The 15,406-nt window shown below is 22.0% G+C and overlaps 1 protein-coding gene across 8 annotated transcripts in view; it reads right to left on the bottom strand.

Annotated features, from left to right (window-relative positions):
• LOC122509294 (Down syndrome cell adhesion molecule-like protein Dscam2) overlaps positions 1-15,406 on the bottom strand; it is a 332,361-nt gene that overhangs the window by 41,264 nt on the left and 275,691 nt on the right. For all 8 annotated transcript variants that reach the window (XM_043623242.1, XM_043623243.1, XM_043623239.1 and 5 more), the window contains 2 exons: positions 9,142-9,321; positions 4,209-4,356 (listed from right to left, as the gene is read on the bottom strand). In XM_043623242.1, coding sequence (XP_043479177.1) covers positions 4,209-4,356; positions 9,142-9,321 — 328 coding nt within the window. The remainder of the gene's footprint in view (positions 1-4,208; positions 4,357-9,141; positions 9,322-15,406) is intronic.

The following is a 15,406-nucleotide window of genomic DNA, read 5'->3' as shown; positions in this document are numbered from 1 at the left end:
CAATTAAATATTAAGACTAGTAAAAGTAATCAAAATAATATTGTGAATATAACGTAGAAAAAGATTTTTTTTTTTTCATAAAAGTACCCAGCAATTTTTAACATACGAAGAAAATCTGTTGAAACTATGCTCTTAAATTAAATCCACAAAGTAATTTCCATAATTATTCATGAAATTTAACATATGAATACTAAATTGAATAACTGTAAAATTCACACAAAACCAGAGAAAAAAAGGATTTTACCACTATTTTTTTATATTTCATTTAAAAATATTTGATATTTAAATTTAGACATTCATAGGTACTTCAATTTTTTTTAATCAAACACAATATTTATCATTAGGAGCAAAATAAACAAAAAATGAAATTTTTAACAATAAAAGCAAAATAAAAAAAATTAACATTAAAATTAAAATGGAAAGAACAATATTTAACATGAGAAGCAAAATAAACAAAAAGGAAACTTTTTTTCACTTTAATCTCAAATCTTTAACTTTTCAAGAGGTATAAAGAAATCTTTTCTTAATTTCATTTTCAATTCTCTTAACTTTCGAGTTTGCAAAAGTTTTGTTTAAATATAAATTCTTTTGCCCTTCAAGTTATAAAGAATTTTTCTTTAATTTCAATTTCAATTCTATCAACTTTCAAGTTTGAAATTGAAAATATTTTTTATCAAAAGGGAAGAAACCTTTTATAAAATAAAAATTAGAAAAAAAGGCATTTTTTACAATAAAACTAAAATAGAAAAACCATTAAAATTAAAAGCAAAATAAACAAAAAAGAAAAAGTATTTTAAAAAATATCAATTTTTACTGAAAGATGAGAAACTTTATAAAAAATGAAATCTATTAACAATGATGATAAGTTGAGAATACAATAATTTTTGGTGTAAGACGTTCGTAGTGTTCGTAGTGGGCATTGTGAAAATGATGGACTCTGCGCGAACATTGGAAAGATGGGTTTCTATTCAATAAAATGGACACTTACATTCCTTGTATAGCATCGCTTCGAGGAAGCGATGGAAAAACAGGAAAATAAATGTGAAAATACTTTTTCGTTTCTATATATATATATATATACATATATACAGTTATAGAACGTAAAATCGACATTTTTATGACGGCTTATACTATTCATGTCGTAATTTTTATATTTTTCAAGCTAGACTTTCACTTAATTTTTATCACTTGATCGATAATTCACGTCAATTTCAATCGATTTTATTATCTACACTTGGCGAAAAACCACACTGTCCCATCTCTTTATGTCTCCAACAATTGCAATTGTTCGACACACATTTTTACGAATAAATTTATTTTTACTATCGTCACATAAAAATTTCTAGTTTCCTTTCAAACGAAAAAGTAGTAAAATTCTAATTTTCTCTAATGAAATCTTTGAATATTTTCAATGTTTATTTATTGAGAATATTTTTTAATTAACCATCAAACATTATGCACGTAAAACGTGTGATTGTAGGAAAATTACAAAATTTTTCTATTTTTTAATATAGACTTCAATTTTTTACTTTTATTGAAAACTTTTATTTTTTTTCAAACGAAAAATTAAAAAAAAAACCACTTGTTAACATTGTTAATATTTGCTGTTTTCCAAATATTTAATAAACATCTTCGAAATAATTCATTAATTTTGCATAGTTTTAAATGTTTTAATAAAATTTTTCACAAAAATTAAATTATTTTGAGAAATAATAAAATTCTTCTCATTAAATTTTCTCTATCTTGTAGATTTAAGTAATTATAATTTTTTGAATAAGTGATAAAAGACAGTTCGGTCAGTCAAAAAATATTACACTCTAAAAAATTTAATACAAGTAGTAAAAATGAATTTATTCAGACAACTAGAGAAATAAGTCAGTCTCATGTCAGACAAACTGTTTTGAATAAAGAAATTTTTTGAAATTAAAAAAAGGTAAAAGTAAAAATCATTTTAGTTTGATAGCAAGTGAAGTAAGTCAGTTTTACGTCAGACAAAGTGTTCCAAATGAAATAAAATTTTGAAAAATGAAAAAATGAGAGAAAAATTCATTTTATAGTCGAATATCTAGTGGAATATGTCAGTTTCAAGTCAGACAGTGTATTACGAATAAAGAAAGTTTGAGAAAATTAATAAAATAAAAGTAAATATCATTTTAGTCATTTTTTTAGTTGAGTAGGTCAGTTTCGAGACAGATAATGTATTCTGAATAAAAAAATTTTTGTAAACTACAAAAAAGTAAAAGTAAAAATTATTTTAGTCAGATATTCACTGAAATAACTCAATTTCATGCCAGACAAAGTGTTCTGAATAAAAAAATGTTTAAAAAATAAAAAAAAATTGCAGTAGAAATCATTTTAGTCGAATATTTCGTTAAATAAGTCACTTTCTAGTTAGACAAACAACAGTATTTTTGAAAATAACATTCAGAATTACATTAAAAATCTGAAAGTATTTTAATTTTTTTTAATTTTCAGTAGTGAAATGTATTTTTGGTCAGACAGGAATTTAAATTGAGAACTCTCTATATTTGTCATTTAAATTTATGTATTTATAATTCAGTGATAAAAGACAGTTTATTCAGACAAAAATATAACATTCAATAAAATTAATAACAAGTATTGAAAATTATTTTAGGCAGACATCCATAGTGAAATCAGTCAGTTTTATGACAAAGTATTCTGAATTTAAAAATTATTGGGAAATGAAAGAAAGTAAAAATTATTTTAGACAGCTGTTGACTAAAATAAGTTAGTTTCGTGTAAAACAACGTATTATGGAAAAAAAATTGAGAAAATAAAAAAATCAATGGAAAAATAATTTAAGTCACATATCTAGTAGTATAAGTCCAGTCTCATGTCCGACAAAGTGTTCTGAATAAATAAATTTTCTAAAAAATGAAAAATGGGAGAAAAAATCATTTTAGTTAAATATCTAGTGGAATAAGTCAGTTTCGAGTCAGACAGTGTATTCTAAATAAAGAAAGTGTGAAAAAATTAAGAAAAAAAATAAAAATCATTTTAGTCAGATTATCAGTAGAGTAAGTCAGTTTCAAGTCAGACAATATATTCTGAATAAAGAAACTTTTGTAAAATAAAAAAAAGGTTAAAGTAAAAATCATTTTAGTCAGATATTCACTAAAATAAGTTAGTTTCGTTTTTAAGACAACGTGTTTTGGAAAAAAAAATTGAGAAAATAAAAAAATCAATGGAAAAATAATTTAAGTCACATATCTAGTAGTATAAGTCAGTTTCATGTCCGACAAAGTGTTCTGAATAAATAAATTTTCAAAAAAAAAAAAAATGAAAAAATGTGAGAAAAAATCATTTTAGTTGAATATTTAGTGGAATACGTCAGTTTCAAGTCAGACATTGTATTCTGAATAAAGCAAGTGTGAAAAAATTAACAAAAATAAAAGTAAAAATCATTTTAGTCAGATTTTCAGTAGAGTAAGTGAGTTTTAAGTCAGACAATGTATTCTAAATAAAGAAACTTTTGTAAAATAAAAAAAAGGTTAAAGTAAAAATCATTTCAGTCTGATATCCAGTGAAATAAGAAAATTTCATGTCAAACAAAGTGTTCTGAATAAATAAATTTTTTAAAAATGAAAAAATGTGAGAAAAAATCATTTTAGTTGAATATCTAGTGGAATACGTCAGTTTCAAGTCAGACAGTGTGTTCTGAATAAAGAAAGTTTGAGAGAATTAAAAAAATAAAAGTAAAAATCATTTTAGTCAGATTTTCAGTAGAGTAAGTCAGTTTCAAGTCAGACAATGTATTCTAAATAAAGTAAGTTGGAAAAAAATAAAAGTAAAAGTCATTTAATTCCGATTTTCAGTAGAGTAAGTCAGTTTCAAGTCAGACAAAGTGTTATTTTAAATAAAGAAATTTTACAGAAATTAAAAAATGTAAAAGTAAAAATTACTTTAGTCTAAAGTCTAGTGGAATAAGTCAGTCTCATGTCAGACAAAGTGCCCTGAATAAATAAATTTGTAATAAATGAAAAAAAATGTAAGTTTGTAATTTTTAATTTCGACACAGTTGAAAATTATTCTTAAGTATAATTTTAAAAACAACAAAGTTTGTTTAAATAATTTAATTTATTTAAACAAACTTTTTTGAATTTTTCAAAGTAGAGAATTTGCACCTAATATGTACGTAAATTGAAAGCATATATGTAAAAGGAAAGTGATGTAAATTGAATACAAACCTATCGTCATAAGTACTTCCAACAGTATTTCCACGAGTTCGCCAACTGAGATCGAGTGGTGCATCTCCTTCGGCTTCACAACGCAAAGTTACTTTCTCACCTCGTCTCACTGATTCCTCAGTGCTTCGTACGGTCACCGATGGTCCTGCTGTTTTAAGAGATTACGTTTCACACACACAAACAAACAAATAGATCGATAAAATTTTGCCTTGTACTGCGGCAAAAGTCTCTTAAGGGGCCGGCTTTATACGGGAAAAGTATTGACATAAATCAACCCACTCGAAAAGCAACGACTTTAATACCTCGTCCCTCAAGGGTTTGCTCGAAGGCTCTCTGAATCTTTTTCAATTCTTCTTTCTCTGTACATGTATGTACAGCTTCCCTTAATTGAGTATTAACTTTGCTACTTAACACACGAGTGACAATTTTTAAGAGGAAAATATTTTTCCTTATTGCACAATATTGAAAAAAACGTATTATTTTGCTATTATTATTTTCCTTTTTAATAATTTTTGTATTATTTTTATTATTACTTTTAAAAAATGTTTTCCTTTTCTTATTTATTTTTGTATATTCTCATCACATGAGAAGATTAATATTTATTTTATTTATTATTTATTTTTGCTTCTTTTATTATTTACAGATTTTATCTTTAGTTTTTAGTTTTCCCATTTTTCTTTGACTAATAATTTTAATTATTCACTCTAAAGCTAGTTTTTTCAATATTAAAAAAACAATTTCATCTCTTCGGTAATTGCTGCTTTAGACATTTTACAAATAATCTGTTCACGGAACCTTCTTCATTAATCATTTCAAATTGTAATTTATGCACAAAACCAAAGAATTATAACTTGAAGAAAGAATTTCAAACTCTGATTAATATTCCCCTTGATTAAAAAAATTCAAGTTTCCAAACGATTCCTCAGGAAAAAGTTAATTTCTATTTGAATATAACACTATCAATATTATTTTTCTAATTGTTATTTTAATTATTAAAATTACAATGACGATTGTTATTACAATTATTACAATTAGAAAAACAATTGTAATTATAAAATACAAATACAATTGTTATTACAATTATTATTTTATTATTATTGTTATTATTAATATTATTATTATTATAATTATTATCATTGTTATTATTAATGTTATTACTATAATAATTATTATAATTACAGGGCTCGGATCAACTTTAACGTTTCGACAAATATTTTATTTGTATTTTTTTTTATTTGCAATGAGACACAAAAATAATTTTTAATCATAATAAGTATTTTTTAGAGCAAAAAAAGTACTTAAATGAATCGAATAATCGGTTTAATTATTATTTATTGAAAAATTTATTTTTTCTATTATTTTTTTATTATTTAAAAAAAAATTAATAAAATTGTACACAATCATTCAATTATTTTCGTAAATTATAAAAATTTCACAGGAATTCAATTATTTACAAATTTTTTTTATAAATTTATTCGCAATAATTCCATTATTTTAATAAATACCTAATAAAATTCTTTTTAAGGATTTGAATTATTTTCATGAAAAATAATTAAAAATTCTAGAAAATAATAATTGAATTTAAGTGATGAAAGTAATTTTGAATAAGTTACAGTAACAATATTCTTAAAATATAAATTAATGATTTTATCAGTCGGGCAATTTTAATTATTATAAAACATGAAGATATCGATTGCTCCGAGTCGAAGACTCAGAGTGATCGATTTCTTCATGTTTTATAAGAATTATTTATAAGTTGTTTAATTTTTTAAATATTTGAATTTGAAATTTTTAAAAATTTTAGTTCTTATGGAAAATTAATAATTAAATATTTATTTAAAAAATAAGTTATTGATGTTTTTGAATAATTTAAAAGAAATTCGTAAATAAATTTAATTTAAAAAAAAATTTAAACTACAAATAATGGGAATTTTTTTTGTTGAGAAATTTTCTTTTTCGCCTTGATTTGTAATTATTATTATTATATTGCAAACGTGAGGAATATGTAGTGCCCTGTTTGTATTCAGATCTTGGTGTAGAATTTCTGGTGTGCGGTACTGCTATGACTTGTGCGACGTGCTGAATGCAACCGCATAAGTACGTGAAACAAATGTGAGTACATAGAGTAGATAGCACGTATATTCAAGTATTCATATGACGTTTCTATGAAGATGGTGAAATTTACTGTAAAAGGGGTCGAGAGAGAGATATATACCCTCACTTGCAATCTAAGAAAACGCACTCTATATGTATCTATATATATATGCTTCTCAAAAGTTTCATTAAATTTAATTTTCTTTTCAAATCTCCCCCTTCCTTTTTTTCCACTCATTCCACTTTTATATCTAAAAGAAAAATACAATTTTCCCTACTTTTTAGTTTATTTTTTCTCTCTTGTCAGTAGAAAAAATTTCAGCAAATTTGATTTCTTTTTCATTTTATATTTTTTATTTCATTTTATTTATTATTTTATTAATTTGATTAATTTGATTAATTTGATTAATTTCATTAATTTCACAATTTAAAAAATTGAAAATTACAAAAAATTACAAAAATAGGTAAAAAACCAAAAAATATAGTAAATAAATGAATAAGTAAATGAATCAAAAATAAATAATTAAATAAACAAATAAATATAGAAATAACATGTTAATAAATTTCGATTAATAATGTAAATAAATAAAATTATTATAATATATTTAAATATTATTTTTCAAAAATATAATTTTTTAAAATATAATTCTTCAAAAATACCATTATATCAATAAAATTTTTAAAAGAAGTAAAATGAAATTCTTTCAAATATAAAATTAAAATTTTGGTAAAAAATTTTTCCAATGGTTTTATATATTGAAAGTATTTCGAAATTTTTTGCAAATAAAGAACAATTAGTATTTAAATATTTATTTTTAAAAAATGATTGAAATTTGAAAAATTTATTTTGGAAATTCCGAAAAAATTATGTTTTTGAAAAATAGTGATTAAAATTTTTTAAGATATACTTAAATTTCCGAAAATAATTTTTAAAAATTAAAACAATTGGAAATTTTGTAAAATTTTTTATTTGAAAGAATTTTATTCTGATAGTAATTTATTTAAAACAATTTTCAGTTAAAATTTTAAAAAATAATTGAATATTTAAAACGTTATATAACAGGAATTTTAGGAATTATTTAAATTTTAAAAGGTTTTTAAATTAAATTCCTTGAAAATTTAAGAGAAACAAAAGTATAAAAATATTTAAATTTTTATTTTAAAAAATTATTTTTCTTTAAAAATTCTTAATGTTTTGAATAATTTAATTTAAAAATTCTAAAAAAAAGAATTAAATTTTGGAAAAATTACAGTTGCAATTTTTAGAAATAATTAAATTTCACGAGGTTTTTCATTGAAATTATTTGAAATTTTAATTCCTGTGGAAAAATAAATAAGAATAAGTTTTTAAATTTTTGTGCAACAAAAAGTATTCGAGTTTTGAATAAATTCAGAAATTTCAAAAAATTGTTTCTTTTGAAAAAATGTAATTAAAAATTTTTAAAAATAATTGTATTTCCGAAAATAATTTTAAAAAATCGAAACAATTAAAAATTTTGTCAAATTTAATTAAAATAAATTTTATATTTTAATGAATTTCATTTCTTTACTTTTAAAAATTATTTTGAAATATAATCGTATTTTTTAAAGAACCAGCAACAATTCGAGCGCTAAAGCGCGCGGATAACTTCTTTCTACCTTTTTTTTAAAATAAAATTAACAATATTAAAAATAATAGAATTTAAAATTTTCTAATTAAAATTTTTGGTTGAAAACACTAAAAAAATTCAATTTTGAAGAAATTACAAATAATTGCAGAAATTCAATTTAAAAAAAAAAATTATTCTTGTCTTAACTTAAATTATTTTCAAAAATAAAATGCATTTTTCTAATTTCAATCATTTTCAATATCCACTATTTAATAGAATTTCCCAAAAAGAATTCAATTATTTAAAATTTTTTTTAATAAAATTGTATGCAAACATTTTATTATTTTCATAAATAATAAAAATTTTACAAGAATTCAATTATTTTGATAAATAATAATTTTTTTTAATTCAATGATTATTTTCATAAAAAATAATGTAAAATTCTAGAAAATAATAATTGAATTAAAATGATGAAAATAATTTTGATGAAGTTACAGCAACAATATTTTTATAATATAAAATAAGGATTTTATCTCTCGGTCATTTTGTATTGTTATAAGTTGTTTAACTAAAAAAAGGTTTGAATTAAAAATTTTTGAATGTCTTAATTTCTGTGGATAATCCTGTTCCAAAAATAAGATTAAAAATAGGAATTGTGCAAATTTCTTCTTTTTCTAAATCCAAATAATAATTTTGTTAAAAAAAATTGTGATTCATAAACAAAAATAATGCAAAATAAATAAATTTTCCATTTCTTAATCACAAATGTTTATCAATTTTCCATTTTTGTTTAGAAGTAAAGAACAAAAATCTGTAAAATTTCAATTTGACAAAACATAAAATTTAACAAAATTTTAATCTTATTAATCTTATTAGGAAAATTGTCGAAAAATCAAAAAATCTATAAATTCCAAAATTAACATTTAAAAAAGATCCAGAATATTTTTTTTTTGGTATATTTTTTTGTAGTGCGGGAATTTTTCCACGATAAAGTCTGTACGTGCCTGGAGCTTCCCCTGAGGTATGTGTAAAGATAGATTTTTCAATTTTGTTGCAACAACATTGAAGATACGACAACAGTGGAGTAGTTTGAAATTTGATGTGTCGCGTTTTATATTATATAATATTATTGGGAACAGATGGGACCACAAGACTTTTTATCCCCTTATTTGCAAGCAGTATACATTATATAGTCATATAGTCATATATATATGATAGAGTGTATATATATAGTATCGTAAATATTTTACCATGAACTGTTAGCTGAATGAGTTTGCTGAGACCAGGACCGATGCCGTTGGTTGCCTTGCATAGGTAAGAGCCACTGTGCTCTCGAGATACCCTTGGGATCACCAACGACCCATTCGCAGCAACTCCAGCTCCTTCGGTTCCGCCATAACCAAGTTCCCTGTAGTCCCCTGGATTCTCACCTGAATATTCCAAACAAAATGACACGTAAATGCGCTCGTAAAAAAAAAGGAAAACCCCTTAACGGCATAAAGATAGAAAAAAAAGAAGAAGTAGTGAAGAGAAAACAGGAGAAAAAAAATGTCTAAACAAGATACGAACATTGTTGTGCATTATAAAAATGACCCTCGTGTGAATATTTTTTCAAATTTTACGAGCAATTTTTGCAATTTTCTTACTTGACGTTTTTTTTATTTTTTATATTTAGTTTACTGCTTGAGTAAACTGAAAGTAGAAGACTCTCCTTATCGATCATCGTTTAGTTCATGTTTTCAATTTATTTATTTATTCAGTCAGTTTTATTAAAATTGGTGTGCTTTTGCAACAGTAGTAAATGTTATTTTTAGTCAGACAAAATGATTTTTCATTTTATTTTTTAGTATTATTAGATTTACTACATGTTATTAAAATTACAGTAATTTTAATAATTTCTTCTCACTAAAAATATATTCTTTACTACTGATAAGAGACGAGAAAAAAATTATGTCTGACGAAATTTTATTCGCACTACTGAAAATTATTGTAGAAAGTGAAAGTTTAGTCTGACGAAAAGAAAGTTATACTACTGATTAAATACTTGAATGAATAATAAAGTCTGACTGTAGACCGACATATACTACTTAAACTTCAATAAAAAATTTTTTTTTACAAGTCTGACCAAATTTGTATTTTATTGCTTAATTTCAATTTACACTAATTTGTAATGTATAGTATCGTTTAGAATATTATATTTTAGATAATATAAATAATAATAACAAAGTCAGACTGCAGACGCATTTGCACTACTTAAACTTATATAAAAAATTAACTAGTTCACTTCTTCTTTTTACAAAAAGTTTACTGGTCATTAGTTAGTTATTAGGTTTCTAGTTTTCATAACAGGAAACAAATTATGTCTGACTATAATTTTATTTACACTACTGAAAATAATTGATTTGCACTACTTGAATAGAGAAAAATATTTTTTAAACATTTTGTCTATAGCCGAATTTTTATTTTACTACTTAAATTAAAGTTAATTTTTTTGAAATTAGATTTACAAGAATCGAATTTTGAATGATAAGATAAAATAATAAAGACTGACTATAGACAGACTACTTAGTAAAATTAATATTTTCCTAGAAACATTTTACTCACTTTTTTAAATATAAAATTTGCAATTTTAAAAACAATAGAACGTAAAAATATTCAATTCAAATTTATTTTCATAAAAATAAAATTTGAATTGGAATATAGTTTTAATATTATTAAAACTATAGTATCATATATTCTGACACAGGAAATTCCGGGAAAAGTCAGGGATTCTTATTAAAAGTATTGAAAAAAATTAAATTTTTAGAATATATAAGAAAATTCTGAATTTTTGTGTCTTTTTTGTTTGCCTAATAAAACTATGCAATTACCACAAATAATAATACAAAACCTTCAATTTTTTTTAATTTCTGACAAACATTTCTTCTTAAATAACTTAAATCTAGAACAACTATATCATAAAATAAATAAATTATTTAATGAATAATTTTACTTAAATATTTCAAAACTAATTCAATTTTAAAAGAGTTGGGTTTATAATTTCTATAAATAAGTGAACTTCAAACGGTTTCAATTTGAAATTTTATAAAATTTTAATTTTAAATGAATTTAATTAAAAATTTAAAAGAACTTGAATTTAAAAAAAAAATTAATAATTTAAAATCTTCTAAAATTAGTTAAATTTGTCAATATATATTTAATTAATTATTAAAAATAATTTATTTATAGAAAAATTATGTTCAAAATTGAAGACAAATTTGTCAAAATCCCAATTAACTTTATAAATTATAAATAATAAAATTCTTCTTTAAAATTCAATTATTTTGAAAAATTTTATAAAAATTCTTGTCAAAATTTCAATTACTTTTAAAAAAAGTTTCCTTATTTCAATGATTATTAATGTATCTACTATTTTAATAAGACTACCCAAAAGAAATCAAATATTTAAAAAAATTTTTTTTATAAAATTGTACGCAAACATTTAATTATTTTCATAAATAATAAAAATTTCACAGGAATTCAATTATTTACAAATTTTTTATAATTTTTTCTCAATAAAATTTAATTATTTTTAAAAATAAGAAAACTCATCGAAGAATTCCAATTATTTTTAATACAATTTTAATCAAGTTCCTTAAAAAATGCAATTATTTTTAAACATTTTTTTAAATTCGTCAAAAGAATTCAATTATTCAAAAATTTGTTAATAAAATTCTTTATAAGAATTAAATTTTAAGAAACATTCAATTATTCAATAAATAATTTACTTTTGTATTTAAATAATTCAATTCTCATAAAATTTTCTAATAAAAACTGATTTTCATTTCATAAAATTCAATTTTAGTTAAAATTTTAGATAATAATTGAATATGAAAATAATTTTGTAGAAGTTACAGTAACAATATTTTTACACTGAAAAAAATTTATTTGATTCAAATAACCGATTAATTGACTATTATCAATTAAATATTTAATTGAATCAAATAATATCACAGTAAATCGTGAGGTATTAAAAAGTGTTGCAGATTAAATTAACACTAAAAAAGATTAAAATAATCAATTTTGGTGTTATTTTTTATAATGAATGAAATGTTAGTTTATTACATTTTTTTATAACTATAAAACATGAAGATATCGATAACTCCGAGTCTTCGACTCGGAGTCATCGATTTCTTCATATTTTATAATAATTAAAGATGACCAAGTAATAAAATCATTATTTTATATTATAAGAATATTATACTTCTTCAAAATTATTTTCATTATTTCAATTCAATTATTATTTTCAAAAATTTTTAACTACAATTTTACTTTATATCAATTATTTTTAATAATTTTCGAAAAAGTTCTTTGTCAATTTTCAAATCCATTTGTTTACAATATTCAATTTCGCGCAATTATTCCTAAATTCTTTAATTAAATGCATATTAGAAAATAAAACCTTCAAATAATATAAAAGAAAATTCAATTAAACTTTTTCAAAAAAATTAATTTCAAAATTCAATTATTTCTAAAAATTCACGCTCTATTGCTTTTAATATTTAATTATAATCTAAAATTTCAACTGAAATTCATTTTTATGAAATCAAAATCAATTTTTACTATAGAAAATTCTACAAGAATTTAATTATTTAAATGCAAAAGTAAATTATTTATTGAATAATTTAATGTTTCTCAAAATTCAATTGTCATAAAGAATTTTAGTAACAAATTTTTATATAATTGAATTCTTTTTGTTGAATTTTATTAAAACTTTCATGAACATAATTACTTTTTTCAAGGAATTCAATTATAATTGTATGAAAAATAATTGAAATGCTGCGATGAGTTTTATGAGAATTTTCAAATTCATTCGTTTACAATTCAATTTTACAAAATTTCAATTATTCGAAAATTCTGCAATGAAATATTTATTGGAAAATAAAAACTTGAAATAATTTCAATAAAAATCCTGGTAAACTTTAAAAAAGAATTAATTCTACAGAATTTTTTGTCAAAAATATGAAAAATTAAGAATTTCAATGATTTTAGTTTGCAACTTTTTCAAAATTTAATTATTTATAAAAATCCACGTTATAATGCTTTTAATATTTAATTATAATCTAAAGTTTTAACTGAAATTCATTTTTATGAAATGAAAAACCATTTTTATTAGTAAATTCTACGAGAATTCAATTATTTAAATACAAAAATAAATCATTTATTAATTTCATTTTTCTTGAAATTAAATTTTCATAAAAAATGTTATCAACAAATTTTCTAAATCATTAAATTCTTTAGACGAATTTTAATAAAATTTTTAAGAATAATTACATTTTTCGAGGAATTCGTTTAAAATTGCATTAAAAATCATTGAAATTATGCAATGATTTTTATTATTTATGAAAATAATTGAATTCCTAAAAGAATTTTATTATTTATAAAAATAATTAAATCCCTGTAAAAATATTATTTATGAAAATAATTGAATTATTGCGAAGAAATTTATAAAAAAAATTTGTAAATAATTGAATTTCTGTAAAAATTTTTACTATTCATGAAAATAATTGAATGTTTGCTTAGAATTTTATTCAAATTTTTTTTAATAATGGAATTCTTTTGTAAAATTTTATTTTAATAGTAGATATTGAAAATCATTGAATTTTAGAGAACTTTTGAAAATAATTGAAATTTTGATATGAATTTGATTAAAATTTTGTAAAATTATTGAATATCAGAGAAAAATTTTATTATTTATAAAGAGAAGTGAAATTTTGACGAGAATTTTTAAAAATTTTTGAACACAATTGAATTTAGTAACTATTTTACTAAGTTAGTTAGTAAGTTAGTAACTAAGTTAATAGCTAACTTACTATTCTCCCTGAAGAAGCTGAATTCGTTGAATTTTTACAAATCGTTGACTTTGGTGTTTTATTTAAAGTAAAATTTCATTCATAGTTAAAAATAACACCAGAACATATTATTTTAATTCTTTCTGGTGTTAATTTAATCCTAGAGGGATTAAACTATTGCAGATTATTTTAATCCACTCTGGTGTTATTTTAACACTTCACGTTTTACTATGATTTATTAGAATCAATTAAAAGGTATTTGCTTCAAATACTGAAATTATTATTAGTTCAAATACCACTTAATTGACTCCAATAAATATTATTTGATTCAAGTAAATATTTAATTGCTAATAGTCAATTAATCGGTTACTTGAATGAAATAAATTTTTTTTCAGTGTATAATATAAAATAATGATTTTATCTCTCGATCATCTTTAATTATTATAAAAAAATGAAGAAATCGATCACTCCGAGTCTTCGACTCGGAGCAATCGATTTCTTCATGTTTTATAGCAAAATACTTTTATAAGTTGTTTAATTTAAAAAAAGGTTTGAATTTGAATATAGTTAATTAATTTTCTCCTGAATTCCCTTATTACATATTATACATCTTTGAAATATTTTAAAAATTGAAAAATATTTCATGCTTTAAATTTTTTTATTTTTTTTTATTTTTTTAAGGAAATGGGGAATTTAAAAAAAAGTGCATTTTTTTATTCTCCACTATGCGGGGAAGATTTTTTTTTCTCTCCTTTTTGAGTGAAATTTTCTTTTTTATTCAAGAATATTTTGCTTGAGGCTAGTTTTTCGATTCCGTGCGCGCCACGTTATACAGCGAAAGGCTCTTTTGTTTGGAAAGTTCCTTCAACAATCTTGGAAGGCGATAGGATGATCTTTACATGAACATGGCGCATTCGCGTGGTAATGCGGCTTTCATTGACTCATAATTCAAGCTAGAGGAAATTCAGAGTCGATCTCCATCAGAAATTTTGCTGATCGACATTCTCAGCGGTTTCATTCAAACCGAAAATAAGCTCTCTTCCATAGATGTATATATATAGATATATATATACATAGAAGAGGGAGAAGATTACTTTCATCCGTGATATGCTCCTGACGTACTTTAAACTCCCACAGTGCCGCGAGGTGTGTCTTGCAAGACAACTTTTTTTTTCAAAGAATATGCAAGCTATACTTATTATGCGGAAAAAAGAGAAATATTATTCTTCTATAATAAAGTGTCTGTTTTTAGAGGGAAGAATTATATGTTTGAAAAATTATGAAAAATTGAATTTTTAGAAGTGGGACAGGAAATATTAAATCATGTTGTCTTGGATGAAAATAATTTTCTTTATGGTAACGTCTGACTGTAGACGGATTTGTACTACTTTGGATTTAATCAGAAATTTTTATCGACCATTTTTTACCACTTTTTTTTTTTTTTTTTACCACTTCTACTATATTTGGATTTAATTGTTTTGTCCGGATGAAACTATTTGTTCGATAAAAGATAACGAGACACAAATTATGTCTGATCACAACTTTACTTGTACTACTGAAAACAATAAGAAGTTGTAAATTTAAAAAGTCTGACTAAAACTATATTTTACTACTTAAAAAAGAAAATATAATTACTTGCACTACTTGCAGGAAGCATTGGTCTGACTATAGTGAACTTTTTCTA

The sequence above is a fragment of the Leptopilina heterotoma genome, unplaced genomic scaffold, assembly GCF_015476425.1.
Source record: "Leptopilina heterotoma isolate Lh14 unplaced genomic scaffold, ASM1547642v1 Lhet_60, whole genome shotgun sequence".
Lineage (NCBI taxonomy): Eukaryota > Metazoa > Arthropoda > Insecta > Hymenoptera > Figitidae > Leptopilina > Leptopilina heterotoma.
Note: the sequence above shows the minus strand (reverse complement) of the source record. Positions and strands in the feature narration are given on the sequence as shown.